The sequence below is a fragment of the Acomys minous genome (assembly GCF_964271855.1).
Source record: "Acomys minous genome assembly, chromosome: 5".
Lineage (NCBI taxonomy): Eukaryota > Metazoa > Chordata > Mammalia > Rodentia > Muridae > Acomys > Acomys minous.
Window position 1 is genome coordinate 14,023,709 of NC_140494.1, and position 18,683 is coordinate 14,042,391.

Here is an 18,683-nt window from a genome sequence, read left to right on the forward strand (position 1 = left end):
GCACTCTGAGCATGCCAGGCAAGCACTCTGCTACCTGACCTGCAGCTCAGCCTGGCGTGTGCTTGGTATGAAGGAATGATCACAGATCTCACACAGTAGAGCATCCTAACAGCTGCGCTTCTTGTCTTCACCGTAGGGCTTAAGGAATGATCTGAAAGCAGCTTTGGACAAGATTGACCAGCAGTACTTGAATGAAATTGTGGGTGGCCAGGAGCCTGGAGAGGAAGACACACAGAATGACCTGAAGGTTCATGAGGAAAACACCACCATTGAGGAGTTAGAGGTACTCTTCTGCAGCCCAGCCTGTTCCAGGCATCCCTCCCTCCTTAGGAGAGGTTGACAAGCTGGGCAGTGTTCCTGTACAGGACCTCCTTCCTTGTCACAGACGGCACCTAGTTATTATGTCTTCCATTCCTCTTTTTCTCATTCACTCACATCTCTGTATTTCCTACCTTCAAAAGTCATCACTGCCATTTTTGATGTGCATCCTTTTATTTGCTGGTAGTGGTCTTGTAAGGCTTGCAGTTTTATGTGCATGTAAAGCAGTGCTGTGTGTGGTCGTCTTTATTTTATTGCTTTCCCCCCATTTCATACTGTTTTTAAGATCTACCCTTGATTTTCTTCTTTGGCTTGGCTATATATTATGGCATTTGTGTATTTTACTTTTGGTTCCTTGTAATAGTGGGCAGCTTGGTTGCTCTCAGCTCCTCCTTAGCTGCAGAGTGAAACAGTGTTGCTGGGCTTATATGTAATATTTAATCTGTCTGAGGATTGCTGAGCCACTCTCTGGCATGGCTGTCCCAGTGTATAACTGCACCGGCACATGAGGGCTTGTGGCCTTATGCCATCGCTGGACAGTATGTAGCCTCCTGATTCTGTCCTGTGGTGCATGTGGAATGATGTGTGTAATCTTCATGAAGAAACAATATTGTATCTTGTAAGTATCTAGCAGGTAACAAACGCAATTTAACGGTCTCTTGGTTTGCTTGCTTTCACTGTTTAATACAATACAAGCTGTTATTTCTGTTTCTGTAGAGCTGCAGGAATCTCTAGAATGCGGTCGTGGTTGAGGCTGTCATTTTACCCTTCTCCCTCCCGTCACTCATTCAAAGTGTTTTGGAGCTTTTACTAAATAGCTGGAGTGAGCAATCACTTGTCAGTCAGACTTGTTCTCTGCTCCCCTCCCTCCCCTCCTCCCTTCCTCCCTCCCTTCCTCCCTCCCTCTGTTCTTCCTCCCTTCCTTCCCTATTTTTAAAAACAATTTAAAGATATTTGTGTACTGTACAATTGAGTGGCTTAAAATATATCCATAGGGTGTTGTCACCATCAGCATAATCTGACTTTAGGCCATTTTATCCACCTAGGAGAAATGCCGAGATCTGTTAAGAGTCATTGATATTTTATACTAAACTTATAAAATTGGTGCCGGCAAGGTGGCTCAGCTACATCCACTGCTCACGCAAGTTTGGGTCCCAGCAAACGTCTCACAATTCTAACTCTGGTCCCTTTGAGCATTTGCTTTCTTGTGCACATATCCAAACACAGATCCATAGCTAAATGCAAAATGAATAAAATCTTGAAATGTTTTAAGATCCCCTCTCTCTGTCTGTCTCTGTCTCTCTGTCTCTCTCTCTCTCTCTGTGTTCTCTCTGTGGTGTGTGTGTGTGTGTGTGTGTGTGTTATGCATGATGTTTGATGGAGTCATCATCTGTCACTGCATGTGTGTGGCGCTCAGAGTATGGCTTTGTGGACTTGATTCTCTCCACCTTTGCTTGGGTTTGGGGAATTAAACTCAGGTCCTTGGACTTTACCCTCTAAGCCACTGCCATTTGCTGACTCTCTTTTAACTCATAAAAGGTAGCAATTCTCTGAATATAAACATGCAGTTTTTTCTGACTTGTCTAGAAATTTCAGCAAATTTTAAATACAAATTGACCAATACGTGTGATAATGTCGTTTTTAACCTGTTGTTGGCCGTACACATGCTCTCCAACACCTTTTAAAATTGCTCTGTGTTAGTGAACAGAAGTACTGTTCTCTCTCCTCAGGCACTGGGGGAGTCCTTAGGGAAGGGTGACGACCATAAGGACATGGACATCATCACCAAGTTCCTGAAGGTATGTGCCTTAGGGAAGGAAGGAGAGTGTTGTGGACATGAAGAAACAGACTTCTATTCTTGAAATATTTTGGACATTTGTATTTGTCTTGTAAGCACCTGGCCTGATCGGCTGAGCCATGGGGCCCTCTCACTGTGTATGTGGTAGTTAGGAGTGAAATAATACGGACGGCTACCTTCTTTGTGGGACTTTTCCTAAAAGCCATAGAAAGTGATTGCAGCAGCAGCGTGAGCACAGTGTTTGAAGATGGTTCCTGATCTCTGTGCATCCCCGAGAGAGAATTGGCACAGACATGACCCAGCGCTGTTATGGGAGAGTGGTGAGAGGAGAGGACGGAAGGAAGCTTGGGAAGGACATTGCAAAAAGTGAAGAGTCCTAACCCTTCAGTGAGGCCCACTTAAGTGTGTAATTGGCTTATTTTGGGCTGATTCATTGGTTCTGTATTTGCTGTCAGCATTTCTCTTTAGTCATCTAGGGAGATCATGGTCAAATCCCAATTTCATTTAAATATTTGTATTCCAAGTGGGAGATTTAATGCAAGGAATACTTTTATTTGTACTTATATTTCATATGACTTAATTTGTTATTTAGAATTTTAAAGTATTTACGTTTTGAATACATTTTGTTGTTGAAGTTCTAAAATATATTTGGGCTAAATTATAGAACTGGACAGTGTGGGCAGCGGCACAGGGCTGCCTCTCCTCTGACGGTCTGGCCTCATGCTGGCGCAGAGAGGAGTGTGTCCCCCCTAAGCAGACAGCCCGTGCAGTCTGCCACACACTTCAGACACTGATGGGATGTCAGAGTGCAGAGGTGACGAACCTAGGTCAGTGGAGTTGTGTGTAATAGGTACAAGTCAATATGCAGCAGTTTATTTCAGTCCAGCCATTTTTCTTGAGGAAACGGACTGTCTTCACAGTGTAGTGGTACATAAACTTGGCGTGTTTTTGACATTGAAGCACATGTTAAAACAAAGAGAACTTGTCTGTTAATTAAATCTTACTTTTTTTTTTTTTCTTTTGAGGCAGGGTCTCTCTGTGTAGCCTTGGCTGTCCTGGACTCACTTTGTAGGCCAGGCTGGCCTTGAACTCATAGTGATGCAGCTGCCTCTGCCTCCGAGTGCTGGGATTAAAGGCCTGTGCCACCAGACCCGGCTCAATTAAATCTTGTTGAGAATATAACCAAGCGTGCTGTGGGGATGACTGCATCCCATGCTGTGTTAGGGAGCTTGTCCACCCAAACCACTGGGTGGCGGCATTGCACCTTAACTTTTTTTCCAACAGTTTCTTCTTGGCGTTTGGGCTAAAGAATTGAATGCCAGAGAGGATTATGTGAAACGCAGTGTGCAGGGCAAACTGAACAGTGCTACCCAGAAACAGACGGAGTCCTACCTCAGACCGCTCTTCAGGAAGCTCCGGAAAAGGGTGAGGTTTCTAGAAAACATTTTATTAACTCACAGTGTTTTTAAATCAGAAAATATAGATTTAGAATAAGTAGTTTTCACTACATACAGTAGCTTTCAAACCTAGTTTTGATTTTTTTCTTTTTCAGAATCTTCCTGCTGATATTAAGGAATCAATAACAGATATTATTAAGTTCATGTTACAGAGAGAGTATGTGAAGGTAAGTTGTTACACTGTGTGTTATTGATTATGTTTGTAACGGAATGCTGATGGAATGGGACGCGCATTTAAGGCTAAGTGTGAGGCAGCTAGAAGGAACGAAGCCTGTTCTGTCAGCGCTGATAACAGACTTCAGACCTCAGCTGTGCTTTCTTAGCCACTTTAAAAATGGGTTAAAGGTTCTTCAGAGCATGTGCTGTATATGGTGTGGTCATTTTGTGGATGGGCTGAATTTCAGACTGTATAAATAGTTGATTATGGCATGGGATGGATCCTCCCGTACAAACAAGGCTCTTCAGACTGCTACAGAAGCCCATTTAATACATAGGATAGCTGACCTACTGTACTGCTGATTGAGTGGGACTTACCTGTGCTGTGCAGTTGTTTCTCTGGGAAGTGGAAGGCTGCCAGGACTCATGTCTTCGTTAAGGTACCCTACACATAGCAGGCCGCTTGCTGGGAAGGACTGCTCTCATGCATCCCAGTCTTGGCTCTTGGATGGGCTCTGGGAGAGGTGTTGGGAAAGCACCCTAAGATGCAGACCCATGGGGCGAGGGGAATGGGCACTGGGGGACATCAGTAGGTGGAAGAGGGAGGGGTTCTGGATCCTGAAGGTACAGCAGTGAGGAGGGGCTGCTAATGGCCGAGGCTCCCTAGAATCCTAGAGTGGAGCTTTCTTTGAACCCCAGGGGCAGAACAGAGACTAGAGCAGGGGAGAAGGGACAGCTGGCACTCTCTGGTGACTGCTGGGTGACTTGACTAGAGCATTGGCTGTTTGAGGTAATTTTATTTTTATTGAAGCCTGTTTTTTCAGCAGGAAATTTTTTGAAACAAACAAACAAACAAACAAACCATGCTTAGTTCCTGTTAGTTGCATGAGTCTTTTTAACTTTATTTTAGTTCTTTGAGAGTTATAGATGCTTTGGTCATATCTCCACCTCCCAGTTTGATGGTATTTAATGAGGATGACTGCATGGCAGTGCATGGCTACAGTCTGCGTCATGGCAGGTAGCACTCTAAACTGCCTTATTGTTTATCAAAGCCAGGTGGGAGCTCGCTTTGTATAGGTGACAGAGAGTACCAGTAAATTTTAACAATGCGCTGGGAAATTTTCTTTGGGATTTTTAGAGATGTGGAAAATAGAAAGTGTTATTAGTTGAAGTTACATGAGAGCCAGTGATGAAAAACACACAGAATTCCCTTTAAAATTAAACTTTGTAAGACGTGTTGCAGAGCAAGTAGATGCTTCTCTTTAGGGGGACAGTGATCTCTAAGTTAATCGTACGGCTTGTGCAGGTCATACAGCTAGAGTTTTGAAATTGAGATATCTATGCAGCCTGCTGGAAGTTCCTTGGGGGTCTTTTAGAAGTTACTTGTATTTTGTTTGTTTCTCACAGTAGCCACACTTGATTGTCAGTCAAGCCATTTGTCGTCACTTGTTTCTGTCTTGACTTTTCGTAACTTTTATTTTAAGGCTCTTGGCAGGTGGGAGCCTTGAGGGTCAGAGTGAAAAGTTCTCATCTTCATGTGCTTTAGCTGTTGACCTGTCAGCCAGTGCCCAGTCTGTTTGTCCATCTGTGTGGACCCCGTGTGCTTGTCCCAGCAGATAGAGCACCATCCCCGCTCTGCCCCCGCTTGCATCCACAGCCCCATGTTGCTGTGTGAGGAGTAGATATGTTGCAGGTTGGACACTGAAAGCTAGCTAGCTTCTCTCTGCTTCCAGCCCCATCCAGCAAAGACTAGAGCTAAAATTGTTTCTGTTAGCATGTCAGGTTGTGCCTGCTCTTCCAGTCTGAAATGTATTGCTTTCCAGGGCACAAAGGCTGGACAGGGCTGTCTGTCTTACATGCTTAGTGTTGGCTTCTGTTTTTACAGGTGTTGGTGTTTCTGGGCAAGGCTGTAAGTCGCCTCATACCTTAATTCTTGATTTGAGCAATGGAACACAATAGTTTCATCAAGAGGTAGATAAAAAGTATGTTAGGAAGGCTGTAACACTTGAAGTAAAGATTTGAACCAGTGCATTTCTTGCCTTTCTGATTTCTTAAACTTTCCTTTCAGGCGAACGATGCTTACCTCCAGATGGCTATTGGAAATGCCCCCTGGCCTATTGGCGTCACTATGGTTGGCATCCACGCCAGAACAGGCAGGGAAAAGATTTTTTCAAAGCATGTCGCACATGTTTTAAATGATGAAACCCAACGGAAATACATCCAGGTAAGCAGCTCTACGGGGCAAGGTTTGTTCTCACAGTCTCTCTCTCTCTCTTTAATGGTGTGTGTGTGCGTGCGTGTCCTGGCATACACATAAGAGGTCAGAGGACAAGTCTGTGGAGTTAGCGCTCTCTTACTACATTTGTGTGTGCTCAAGGGCATCAGGCTTATACAGTAATTGCTTTACCAGACCACCTTGAGGGCCCTGCTCTAGCATTCCTTACCTCTGCAAACTTAAAGCTTTAGCATGTGAGCAAGGGACCATGCTCGTCTCCTTCTCTGTGGGGAGTGCACTCAACAACCTCTGGTGGACACCGGAAATTGAGCGACACTGAGCCCTATGCACACTACCCCACGACCCAGGCGCGTATGTAACTGTGATGCAATTTAGTTATTAAGCTGAGTATGAATTGAACAACACAAGCTAGACCTGGTGACATGTACCCGTAACTCTGCTGTGCTAGACATGGTGACATGTACCCGTAACTCTGCTGTGTAGTAGGTGGACGTAGGAGAATCACATTCTGAGCCAGCAGCCAGCTTGGAATAAAGAAGGAGCTCGTGTCTCAGATAAACATAAAACTCAGGGAGCAGGCGCAGAAGAGAGAGCTGGTCAGTAACTGATTATCGAAAGAGCTGGAACGATTCTCTGTAATGAAAATGTGTGCATTTGACCTCCCTGGGAATGTACTCTGACCACGCTGATAACGTGAGGTACAATGTCTGCCTAAGGTGATGAAGCTGGTGATGTAGGCGATGGAGGCACCTGTTGAGCTGGGTGGTCCTATGAAAGGACCCTCAAGCCATGCTAACCACTGACTGGAGGTAGTGACGTGTGGAGAACAAACCCCAGACGAGGCGAGGTGAGTGTGCAGTGAGTAGGGCCCAGCATAGGTGGATGTAGGAAAATTCACGGCTGAGGAGCACTTGTCTTTAAGACACCATGACTTCCATACATGATAGAAGGGATAGTTTTCTTAACGCTAAAGCAAAACTACTGGGATTTGCTTTGTTCTGAGACACGTTCTTCTTGTGTAGTCCAGGCTAGCTTCAAACTCAGTGCCTCCATCTTCTGAGTGCTGGAATTATCCATAAGAACCATATCCAGCTTGCTTTAAAACCAAACAAAAATTCATATATTACAGATTCAGTGCATAAAGAAATATGGGGTTTAGTTAAGACAGCCAATTTGGAGTGCTTTATAATAATGTGACTTAGAATATGGACTTAGTGTACACCACCCTAAGAAGGGTTGGAAAGTGAAGTCTTGACTCCAGTGTATGTGATGATTTTTAAGTAGCGTGTGAAAATGTCTTCCTAATTATGTGACTAAGTCTGAGTATTTGTAGTTATTATTTTGAAATTACACACACCTCATACAAACTTGTTTGTACTGGGCTAAACTTTTCTAAAAACTTGATGTGAATTTGAAAAAATGCTATAATCTAGCTTTGTCAGATTGTCAGAAATCCCAGATTGTGTGTAACAACTTGCCGGGTGACAGTTCTTAAACTTGAAGATGAGCTTTGGAAATTTACTTTAAATTTTCTTAAAAGCATAAAAGTGTGTTGTTCAGACACTGTGCTGGAGAACAGTCATTACCATATTCATGACTTATCTTCGTTTGTATTTAGTTCCAAGAGCTGAATGTTAATTTGTGTGGCATACTTTATATTCACATATATTAGCATTTAAAACATTTCAACCGGACTCCCTGGTGTGAATTGTGCAGTTTATAGAGTTCAATTACACTTGGGTAAATTCAAAGCCATTTCTATTTTTCAATTTTTAGAATTACCTTAATGTTCTTATTGTGTGCGAGGGGTGGCATGTGTGGTGCTCATGTAAAAGTCCGAGTATATTGGTCTCTTCGACCTTTGTGTGGACCTCAGGGACCCAGCTCCGACCATTAGGCTTGGCTGCAAGTGCCTTTGCCTGTCAGACATCTCACCAGCTCCATGTTCACTCTTAATAGCCACAAATGACTGTCCTAAAGGCAAGCACTTAGAGTTAGAAAGGAGTGGGGTTTTTTTCTTTTGACAAATTGAAAATAATTTCCAAGGATTTGCTAATCATGCTCATTTATACTTTAGCTAATTATAGTACTTAAAAGTTCACACAACTAGGTAATTTTAATGACAGCATTTCTTGTTGTAGACAATGGTGTGGTTTCCTCCTAGACACATTGTCTTTATATATATATACACACACATATATATGTACATATGTGTGTGTGTGTGTGTGTATATATATATATAATTTATTTAAGAGGATTTCTAGTTTATTTTGGAGCCTGTCCTCCCTCCAATCTTCCTTTGTAACAATATTCTTTGATTCTTGTGGTAAAATCTTCACTGGGTAAACGTCTAGGTTGTTAATCATGGCATTTAAATAAAATTGTTATATAAATAAAATTTGCATATTAAAAGGGGAAAGGCTGGAGAGATGGCTCAGCAGTTAAAAGTAAACCAATACAACTTGATGAGCTGGGGTGGATTGGAAGTGGGGCTTCCTTTTTCTGAGGAATAAGGGAGGGGGATGGAAAAGTGGGAGGGAAGGTGGGACTGGGAGATGAGGAGGGATGGGGCTATGACCAGGACGTGAAGTGAATAAATAGATTAATAATAATAATTCTTATTCTTATTCTTATTCTTATTCTTATTCAACTGGCTGCTCTTCCAGAGGGCCTGAGTACAATTTTCAGAAACCACATGGTGCCTCACAACCATCTACAGTGGGATCTAATGGCCTCTTCTGGTGTGCAGGCATGCATACAAACAAAGCCTTTGTACATAAAAGAATACTTCAAACAAACAAACAACTATAGTTTGATACAGACATTAATGTAGACATTCCTTAAGAAAATTCTGTGTGTGCGTGAGCGCCTGTGTGGATGGGTGTTGATATGTATGGAAGGCACAGATGCTGAGATCTGCATTTGTGTTTGGAGGCTGGAAGCTAACCTCAGATTTATTTCTCAGGACAGCTGTCTACATTCCTTTAAAAAAAATGAAATGTTTCTGTTACGTGTATGAATGTTTTGCCCACATATGTGTATGTGTAGCACATGTGTGCTTTGTACCCATGGAGGCCAGAAGAGGGTCTTTGATCCCCTGGAACTGAAATGATGGACAATTGTGAGCCACTGTGGGTCTTGGGAACCTAAGCTTGGTCCTCTGTAAGAGCAGCCGGTGCCCTTAACCACTGACCCATCCCTCCAGCCCCCACCTATTTGTTTATTGAGACGAGGGCTCTCACATGGTGCTTGAGCAGGCTAGCTTAGCTGGCCAGCCTTTCCCTATTACAGACACACAGCACTGTGCCTGACTTTTTACATGCCTTCCAGGGATGGAACTGCTTCTCATGCTGGCAGCAAGCACTTCAGACTAAGCTATACATGTTTTCTTTTTTAATACTCCTTTTTCAGCCAGGTTTGATGGCATATGCCAGTAATTGCATCACTTGGGAGGCTAAGGAGGATTGCGAGTTTTGAGATGAGTCAGAACTGTATCCTGGGTTTAAGGCTAGCCTGGGCTAAACAGTGAAGACCCTGATTCAAAGTCAGAAAAAATTCCTATTACATCTGTGGTGGTTACAAGATTTGGTGAGTGTATATTGTGAATCTTAGACCAACTAATACTGTGGAGAGGATGTGGAGTTTGCGTTCAGCCTGTTGAATGAGGGAAGCCTTAGAATGCTAAGAAGGGATCGATGTCTCTCCTGGGGCAGGTGCTAGTGACATGTTAGTGACTCTTTTTTTTTTTTTTTTAATATTATGAGTGCTCTATCTGCATGTACATCTGTACTCCAGAAGAGGGCATCAGATCACATTATAGATGGTTGTGAGCCGCCATGTGGTTGCTGGGAATTGAACTCAGGACCTCTGGGAGAGCAGACAGTGCTCTTAACTGCTGAGCCATCTCTCCATCCCCATGTTAGTGACTCTTTAGTCACCGTTTTCTGACTGCCTTGGGTGATGTGTTAGTCAAACATTTTGTTCCTATCAAACAGAGATACCCGAGTAACAAACTGAAGGAAGGATTGTTCGGCTCTCAGGTTGAAAGGCTCTAGACTAGCGGTTCTCAACCTCCTGATGCCTCGACCCTTTAATACAGTTCCTCATGCTGTGCTGACCCCAACCATAAAAGTATTTTTCTTGTTCCTTCATAACTAATTTTGCTACTGTTATGAATTGTAATGTAAATAATTTTGGAGCTAGAGGTTTGCCAAATAGGTTGCCCATAGGTTGAGAACTGCTTTGTTTAGAAAGTGGGGAGAAAATGCCTGTGTCAGCCAGCAGGCTTCTTCCTTCTTACCTTTTATCCCCCTGGCTTAGAACCTCTAAGACAGTACTACCATTATTCCAAGAAGGCCTTTCTTCTCGGCTCCTCTGGGAACTACTGTGCATACCATGCATACCGTCATGTGTCATGCATTGTTAGCACATTAAAGACAACCTGAGAGGCACCAAAATGTGTGGGTGACAGATTGAGCAATGAAAACAAAGCACTTTCCTTTGGATTAATTTAACCCAGAACAAGCCCAAATTTGAATTCCCCCCTTAGCTCCCTGTGTCTTGAGGCTGTCTGTAGATGATGGTAGCTGGGCTGTGTGTGGTGTGGCTTGTGTGTATGACCTGCCTGCCTCTGTTCCTTTGCGTGCTGCCTCTGAATCCATGCTTCCTGTAACAAAGGGCTGGGACAGCACAGGAAACGTGGCCCGGGAAGGGATGAGGGCTTCTCTGTAGTGCTCTTTAACAGTTTTCAAGGGAAGAAGCCACTCTCTGACCCCAGCTGACTCCGACACCACAGACATCCACAGGCTGTTTTCAACATGTCCGGTGGATGTTTGTCTTAAGGTTGTTTCCCTCCTGTTCGCTCATTTCAGCAACGATTACCACAGCAGAAACACACACAGACCTTCAGGTCAGGGCCATGCAAGAGTCTGTAACTTAAGATGAAAGCTGTGAATGTGGCTTAGGCTGTGAAAGCTGACTGCATGGGACATCCATGATGCAGAAAGGCTGGTTATGTGTCCTCTCAAAGGCAGGTTAAATACAGGCTGAGCAGTATGACAGCAGGTTGAGTATAGTCTTTGGTGACCTCAAGGCGTATTGCTAATTTTTGGTGAAGCCTGCCAAAAATTAGTCTCTGAGGTCAAGAGATACTTTCAGAAAAATGTATCACTGTACCATTCCAGAGGTAATGATAATTATGACAAAATAAGCTTATCAGGTTTTCTGAGAAAATACTAGAATGAATAATGGACTGTGTTCACATAGAAAAGAAATAGACATTCCGGAAGTTCTTGACATACTAACTCAAAGGATGGTTTCTATTAGTAGGGATGACAATAAGAAAAGTTGCACCCAGCAACCGTCTTGCTTAAGTACACAGTCTGAGCAGCAGACGAGACAATGAACTAGTGACTACAGTGCGTAGAATTTAGTGTGGTGGGATGTATGGGCACCAGGAAAGTATGTCAGGTCACATAATTACACAGGATGGCTTAGTGCTGGGTAAGAACGTGGTTGACTGTTGCTCTCTCAGATTCCAGAACACTGCCTGTTACAAGTGCTCTATAAATGCTTCCTGATTGGATGGCGACTCTGTTCTTTGTCTAGCCCTTTAGGATGGCTGCTAGATAACGGAGGTGCATCTGGTGGGCCTGTGCTTCCCGAGACCCTCAGCAGCAGCCGTGGCTGCATTCCACAGACGCTGCTGAGAGTAAGGTGTTGACGTATAGACCTCTTCTACATGAGATATTTGTTAAGGAGATCTGTGAAAATCGTTTAATAGTTACTTCTTTTAAAATACACTCAAGAAAAGCTTTGGCATTTGAAGTATATGGCCTTAGTTCTGGATAACATGTGCCATGTTAAAAATTAAGATCTGGGTCCAGCATATTCCTAGTGGCCCTCAGCAGATTCCTTCACGCCTGCCTTGTATTTATGTCCCCTCATCCTATCAGTCAGTGCTATTCTTCTTTTTAAAAGATTTATTCACTTACATTTTATGTCTGAACTCTAGTTGTGAGTTGTCATGCAGTGCTGGGAACCACACTTGGGTCCTCTGCAAGAGTAGCCTATGCTCTTAACCGCAGCGCCATCTCTCCACCCGAGTCCACACTACTGTTGACTTGAGTCCCTAGTTTTGTCTGTTACTGAGCATTGTATAAATGAAAACTTAGAATCTGTCAAATGATCCTTATTTTTATTTGAAATACCAGTATATAATGTGTTTTATAAAATGTAGTGGAAGGCATTTCAAGAGACTGTTTGCTGAAACATGATTTCATCTTCTGTCTTTTATGCAAACCTCTGTAGACTGCAACTGTGGAAGTTGTTTGAAGTGTTCTGTTCCTCACAAAATTAAATACACCACAGGGAGTTTCCTTACCAGGCAGATCAAACAAAAGCTATCTAGTGTATTAGCTCACCTAAGTTAAGTCTTCTTGTTGGGTAGTAACTCCAGGGGGCTCATTCTGCCAAATGCAGAGGAAGCCTTTGGCCCTGATTTTGGGAAAGCTTCTTTTACACAAATTATAGAAACTTGATTATCTAGAGACTATAATGTGATCATTTCTAGAGACCTTCTGGACAGTCTTGTCTGAGAAGACAGACAGAGGAGGCTAAGGAGGGAAGTGACTGGCAGGACTGGGCTTCCCCCCACCCTCCAGGTACCCTCCTACCTTGACTTTGAACACTGACTGGCTCCTTCTTCCTGTGGCTTCCCAGAGGGCAGGAATGGAGGACTCAGGTTGTTTTTGCAGTGGGGCAAGTTCCAGGTGCTGCTATTCTACAGAGTTCCTGCTGCTCTCCTCAGCCTCGGCCATTGCTTTCCCAGGTGGCTGTCTCTGAGCAGTTCATCTCTGTCTCATCCCTTCTTGTCTCATGCCTTGTTCCGAGTGAGTGTGTCTGGCCAGTCTCAGGCTTGCGAGCTCTAGGGTCTTGTGCTGTCCTCTTGTTGGCCCCGAGCTCTGCCAGCGCTTGGTAAAGCCCTTGGACCTGCCATCAACTTCTCAGTGTAAGTTTTTGCTTTGCTTCCTATTGTTTGCTCCCTTTCTGCTCTGTGTGGAATAACTGATATGTGCACCTGTCACACAAATGTTCATCCCAAAGAATTTTTCCTAAGCTTTTGCTATTGCACAAGGACAGATGTTCTCAAGACCCTCTGGCAAGTTTTCAGTAATCTTAAATTCACGACTTTCCCAGTGTCCCAGCATTTTATCTCAGGCATTGGCTATTTGATCTGCAGTAGCATGGGCCAGCCGTGTAGAACATTTTGTATATTTCTATTGTAGTCATCACGAATTGCTAAAATTAGTGTCGCATCACCTTTCATTCCTTCAGAGAGTGATCGCAGTTTGACTCATATATTGTGTACATAACAGTGCAGTTACTAGTGAGTATTCTTCATATGTTAGCACTCAAATTACACATGACACATGTGCAGGTCAGGGGTGTTCATGCTGTAGCTTTGAATTTTCAGGTGGCAAGTTATTGCATGGCAAGACGCACCTGGTTGGGTTTGATCCTGGCTGTCTTACCGTGTTAGTGTACTACACTGTCTGAACGTGGCTTAAAGTGAGGGAAGCACACCACAGAATGCAAGAGTTGAAGTGCAGCCTAGAGAAGGTGAAGGCCATCTCAAGGCTGAAGGTGAGGGCCGCTCTGATGGTAGCAATACATGAAGGTCCAAAATGGAACAGGGACTAGAGTACCTCAGGACAAAATGGAAGAGATGATTTAAAAGGGAACAAACCTCAAAAGGAGTGGCCATCAAAATACCCTGTGTGGCTGTGCATAGAGGACATGTGTGGAGCCTTTATGAGATTAACTCTGAACACATCTTTTACTTGCAACCATGCTTTAGGAACATGGGGAAGAAATATTTAGTGTCTGTGCATATGTGGGGCCAGTGGGCGTGACCTGAGCCATTAAGTCCCCCCCACTTCCCAGTCAGAAGTCAGGGATGATCTGCAAGAACAGCCAAGGGCTGACGTAGGGCATTTACAGGTATGGCCAGGACCCTTCAGTGGTGTGAATATGGTTGCCTCAGGGGTCGGATCTGGGGGTAGGAAGGACTACAATTATTTTATGTCCAGGATTATCCTTTTCTCTTTCTGTCACAATTCATAGACAGTCTACTTTCAAATCTCTATGGCTCAGCTAGGTGCAGTGGCGCCCACCTTTAATCCCAGCACTTGGGAGGCAGAGGCAGGTGGATCTTCGTAAATTCAAGGCCAGCCTGGTCTACAAAATGAGTCTAGGACAGCCAGGGTTACACAGATAAAACCCTGTCTTGAAAAAAAAAAAAAAAAAAAAAAACAAGCTCCACAGCTGTATCCTGAAAAATCTGGAACCTATTCTTTTCTAGCTGCCCTTTGGGAACAGCTACCAACCTCTCTTGTGTGAATTCTTGCAGTGTCTCCTTTGCGATTGTCCTTGTGCCTTGGATTCTCTTGAGCACACACACCATTGCAGTTTAAATAGCTTATGTTGCTTAGTGAATTTCCCCAACTACACACATCCTCCCATGCTCACTGTTTTCACAGCATTTATCACCCGTGGTTGGATTTATCTCATTTCTTGTTTTTCTGGCTCTATTGCTAGGTGGGTTTTCTTTTCGTTGTTTTCCCTCTGGCTTGGTTGTTCTTTATTTCCAGCTTACCACAGCACTTGGTATATGGTAGGCACTGCTTAAACAGTTGTTAGATGTGTGTTTTTATAAAGTTTAAAGTCAGTTAGCTAGTGCCCATCAGAGTTAGTCATCAGCACTCTGGAGGCTGAGGCAAAAGGTTTACAAGACTGAGCCCAGCTCTGGCTCTGGAATGAGACCCTGCGTTTTAAGAGTCAGGTAAAATACCAGCAGCTCCCAGCTGTTTGCTGTGTTACTGTGAGTTCTGCCATTGTCCTGCTTAACCACCCACAGCAGTGGGAGATGGAAAGCCAGAGGGTTCAGTAGAAAAGATGTGCTGCCATTTGGAAAACAAAACAAAACAATAAAACACGTCCTGAGAATGACACATTGTAAAAAAGTCCTTGCTAACCTATCATCCTAGCACAAGTATTTATAGTTGTGTTCCAGGTAAGGACTGTGACTGTGGCTGCTGAGCTGTGTTTTAAAGTCTTAGACTCTGAGTATGAAGACACCTCATAAATGTCTTCCGAGGAGCAGCGGCCTACGGTTCTAGTTATGGAACGTCCTGAAGCTGACTTCTTGTTAGAACGGTTCATGACATGCTTGGCTGCTGACTGAAGTGTCATCTTTCCTAGCTGTGTCTCTCTTCCACCTATTCCTTCAGGACACTTAGCGATGTTAAATCAGTGACATCATGTATGTTTCCATAGCTACAGTTCTGATTTCATACACATGTGGTTAGAACTCAGCAGCAGGGGAAGTTGAGTGTGGAAGGGAAGTTCTTTACCCTAAAGCAGATGCCTGGTTAGCAGGAGAAATATGAGGGGCAAGTGGGTTGCATGCTCTTCCTTCCCAGTGCAGGGGGTACCCAGCATCACAGAAATCACCCGGAAGCCAGCCTCTCCACACCCCGGTTCTTAGATAGCTCATTGTGCACAGTGTTTGGGTCTGGAACCCGAGCATAGCTCAGCTCACAGTACTTTATACTGTGGTGCCAGTTTTCACTAGGAAGCGAACTGATTTTGTCCTTGGTGGTTTCGTTGGTCTGGGCTTGGCAGCATCCAATTCCTGGATGGCTAAAGCAGGAGTGTTGTGAGCTCCACAGAGCCTGGGCTGCTTGGGAGATGCTGCCTAAAGTTATGTCCAGGAAACAAAAGCAAAAATATGTTGTTTGAATATTTAGCTAATTAGAGTTTAAGAGTTCTAATAATGGAATTTGGGGTGTCCGGGGCTGTTTTTTGTGCTTTCCCCTGGATTTGCAGGTGTTTTCTTCTGTTACTGGTCTGTGTAACTGAAGCCCTGGGTCCTTCCCGCTGGGTCTCAGACCTCTTGTCTAAAGGCGCTGCGCTGTGTCATTTTGAGGGGGGAAATGAATTGGAGGAGAACATTACCTAAAATACCAGGCAATATGCTACGTAAGAATAGCCTATGTTGTTATTCTAGTCCTAAATCTCATTAATTTTCTTACTGTCTTGGGAACTGGGTGGTTCTAATTTTGTGAATTTAAGATTAACAAATCTTAAAACAATTGGTATGGGCTAGGATCTTTGAAATTAAGCGCTACTGTTCTCTGCTCTTGCCTTAATAACTAATCAAATAATGCTATAAAGGTGTCCTATGGCATTGAACAGATAGACATTCCTTGTAAACAGGGAGATGTGGAAAGTGACTAAAGGATTCTTTTCTGATTGCAAATTCCTCTCTAGATTATTCTGGAGACAGATCGATGGTGGCTTGTTGCAGCTTTCTGCCCTTGTTCTTGGCGTGTTTGTAAGGGATACAAGTAGAGCTGCAGGCATTTTTTAACCGAGAGGTGGGCGAGAAAGCTAAGAAAAATAAAGTCTAATGGCCAGCTAAGAATTTTAGATGGTCAAGCCAAAGGCTCAGTGGCTGCCCTGGGCATTCAGGTTCATGTCTCTCTTGCAACCTCTTTGAGAAGACTGAATTATCATAGGTGGCTAGAGTTAGTATATTTTACTGTTCTAAATACGCCATTTGTGTGTGCATATTCATGTATTCAAGTGTGGGTGGAAAATTGTATTATTTCTGGGTTTCTTTGCTCCTTCTAGTTTCTTTTGCTTTAAAAAAAAGTTTCAAACAAAAGCATGTAATATATACAGAAGTAAAATTTCCGTGAATTGAGTGGATGAGATCAAAGTATCCCAAGGGTTTTATATGGAGATATAGGAAACTTCTTTAACTTTGGGGATACAGAAAACCACAGAACATGTGGTTCTGAGAGAGCCACATCTTTGAACAGGTCTCTCTCCACCTCAACTCAGAATGGCCGAGCTAACGTCACAGCCCTGTAGAATGTATGTTTTTCATTAGTTAGCATCCTTCTGAGTGGAGCTGCTGGCAACATTGACAAACTAAGCACAACTGAGAAAGGCACTTAGAAATAGTTCAGCTGTGTCATAATAAACCTTTATCTTGTGTTCCTAGGGGTTGAAGAGATTAATGACAATTTGCCAGAAGCACTTTCCTACAGATCCATCCAAATGTGTGGAGTACAATGCGCTATGAGATCTGTGTACAGTGTGTACGTAACAGGAGGACTCTGCACCAGCATGTGGCCCTCTGGCCTCACCGCAGCAGCGAAGGAAGAGCTCCGCAGGAGATTCCCCTGCCTGACACGGCTCTTGCTGATTTTAAGAACTATGTTGACTTTCACATGGTATTGGGCTGCAGACTAATTTTTGCATCTTGCTTTCATTTTAATCAGTTGAAAAGTTAAGTTCTAAAGATACTATCCATAGTTAAATGTGTAGCCAACAACCACCATAAGAAGGGATTTGAAATGACTGTTGTCCCCAAGACCCACAGTGTGTCATTGGATAATTAGAAACATTTGAGGGTGGGTTTAAACTTTTGTAAATTATTGTGATTTGCACATTTTCCTATGTGGTATTTATAGAAGATATATATTTTTTTCGAATCTCAACAAAAATGTGGGGCCATTGAATATTCCTTTACAGTCTTAAATGTTTTTGGACTTTTGCCATCTTGCAAATAGAATGTAAATGTTATTGTTAAGAGTTATTTTTCTTGTGTTTCAGACTTGCTTTTATTTCTAAGCAGAGTATGTTTGTCACCTTTCTGGACAGAGAGAATGACTAGGAGATAGAAGGTTGAAAAGCAAAGATGGTATATTATACCAGTGTAAGTTCAGCACATCAGCACATCCAGGATAGGGCGAGAGATGGGCCTTGGAGCCAGCTGAGAGCGACACCCTCATGACCAGGATGCTGAAGAGTTGCGGAGTTCCTGGCCTCAGCCTGCCACACTCAGCCTTCACTGGTCTCACCAAAAGGGGACTTGCTCAGGTCTTACAGAGTGGAGCTTTGATCCTGGAATTCCCCCTGCTGCTGCGCTGCTGAGATGGCGGAACCAAGGCAGTAATGTGGGAAATGGGTTGTTTCCTGCACAGTCGATGTAGTGTCAGAGAGGTAAGATGGAGAGGGCCACATCAGGACCGTGCTCTAACAGAACAGCTTTAGCGAATGGCTCCATCTTGCCGGCCTCTGGCTTCCTTGTCTGACTGATGGTAAGAGTGCATACCTCACGCTGTTACTGTGTAAGTAAGATGCTGAGCCCGCTGTCTGGCAGACAACAAGAGGTCGTTATTATTGCTTGACATTATTACTGTAGACCAAGGGACTTTATGGGGCCCTGTGGCTACAGTGGGATAGTATGTACTTGCGTAATGACAACGATAATGATTGTATTAACAGCAATAGTAGTAAATGATGGAATCATTGTAAGGTTTTCCTGTCTTCATTTTCAGAGAATGGCGGCTGAAGGTCGCTGGAGGCGGCTCCAACTCACAGTTGCTTATGCTGGTCTCTCTTGAGAAAAAATGAAAGTCACTTTTGCCTACTTGGAGTCCAAGGCAGTCTCTGGCAGTCACTTGAGGGTCGTGGTTGTCTTGGGCTGAGGCAGTGTTCCCTTCCCCCCACTGTGGAAACCTTTTCTTATGATAAAGCTAGAACTTAGGAGGATTTATTTGACAAAGGAGAAACTTTCATGAGATTTGCAACAGATTCCTCCCTGTGGCATGTGGTTTGGTTATGAAGACTTTCTTTAGAAATA

The 18,683-nt window shown here is 43.6% G+C and overlaps 1 protein-coding gene across 2 annotated transcripts in view; it reads left to right on the plus strand.

Annotated features, from left to right (window-relative positions):
* PRPF18 (pre-mRNA processing factor 18) overlaps positions 1-18,355 on the plus strand; it is a 29,176-nt gene extending 10,821 nt beyond the window's left edge. The window contains exons 6-11 of one of the 2 annotated variants that reach the window (XM_084781797.1): positions 137-283; positions 2,049-2,117; positions 3,401-3,541; positions 3,669-3,740; positions 5,798-5,953; positions 17,037-18,355. In XM_084781797.1, coding sequence (XP_084637923.1) covers positions 137-283; positions 2,049-2,117; positions 3,401-3,541; positions 3,669-3,740; positions 5,798-5,953; positions 17,037-17,117 — 666 coding nt within the window. In that variant the 3' untranslated portion in view covers positions 17,118-18,355. The remainder of the gene's footprint in view (positions 1-136; positions 284-2,048; positions 2,118-3,400; positions 3,542-3,668; positions 3,741-5,797; positions 5,954-17,036) is intronic. The other variant, XM_084781798.1, reaches the window with a different exon arrangement.
* Positions 18,356-18,683: the final 328 nt, after the last annotated feature.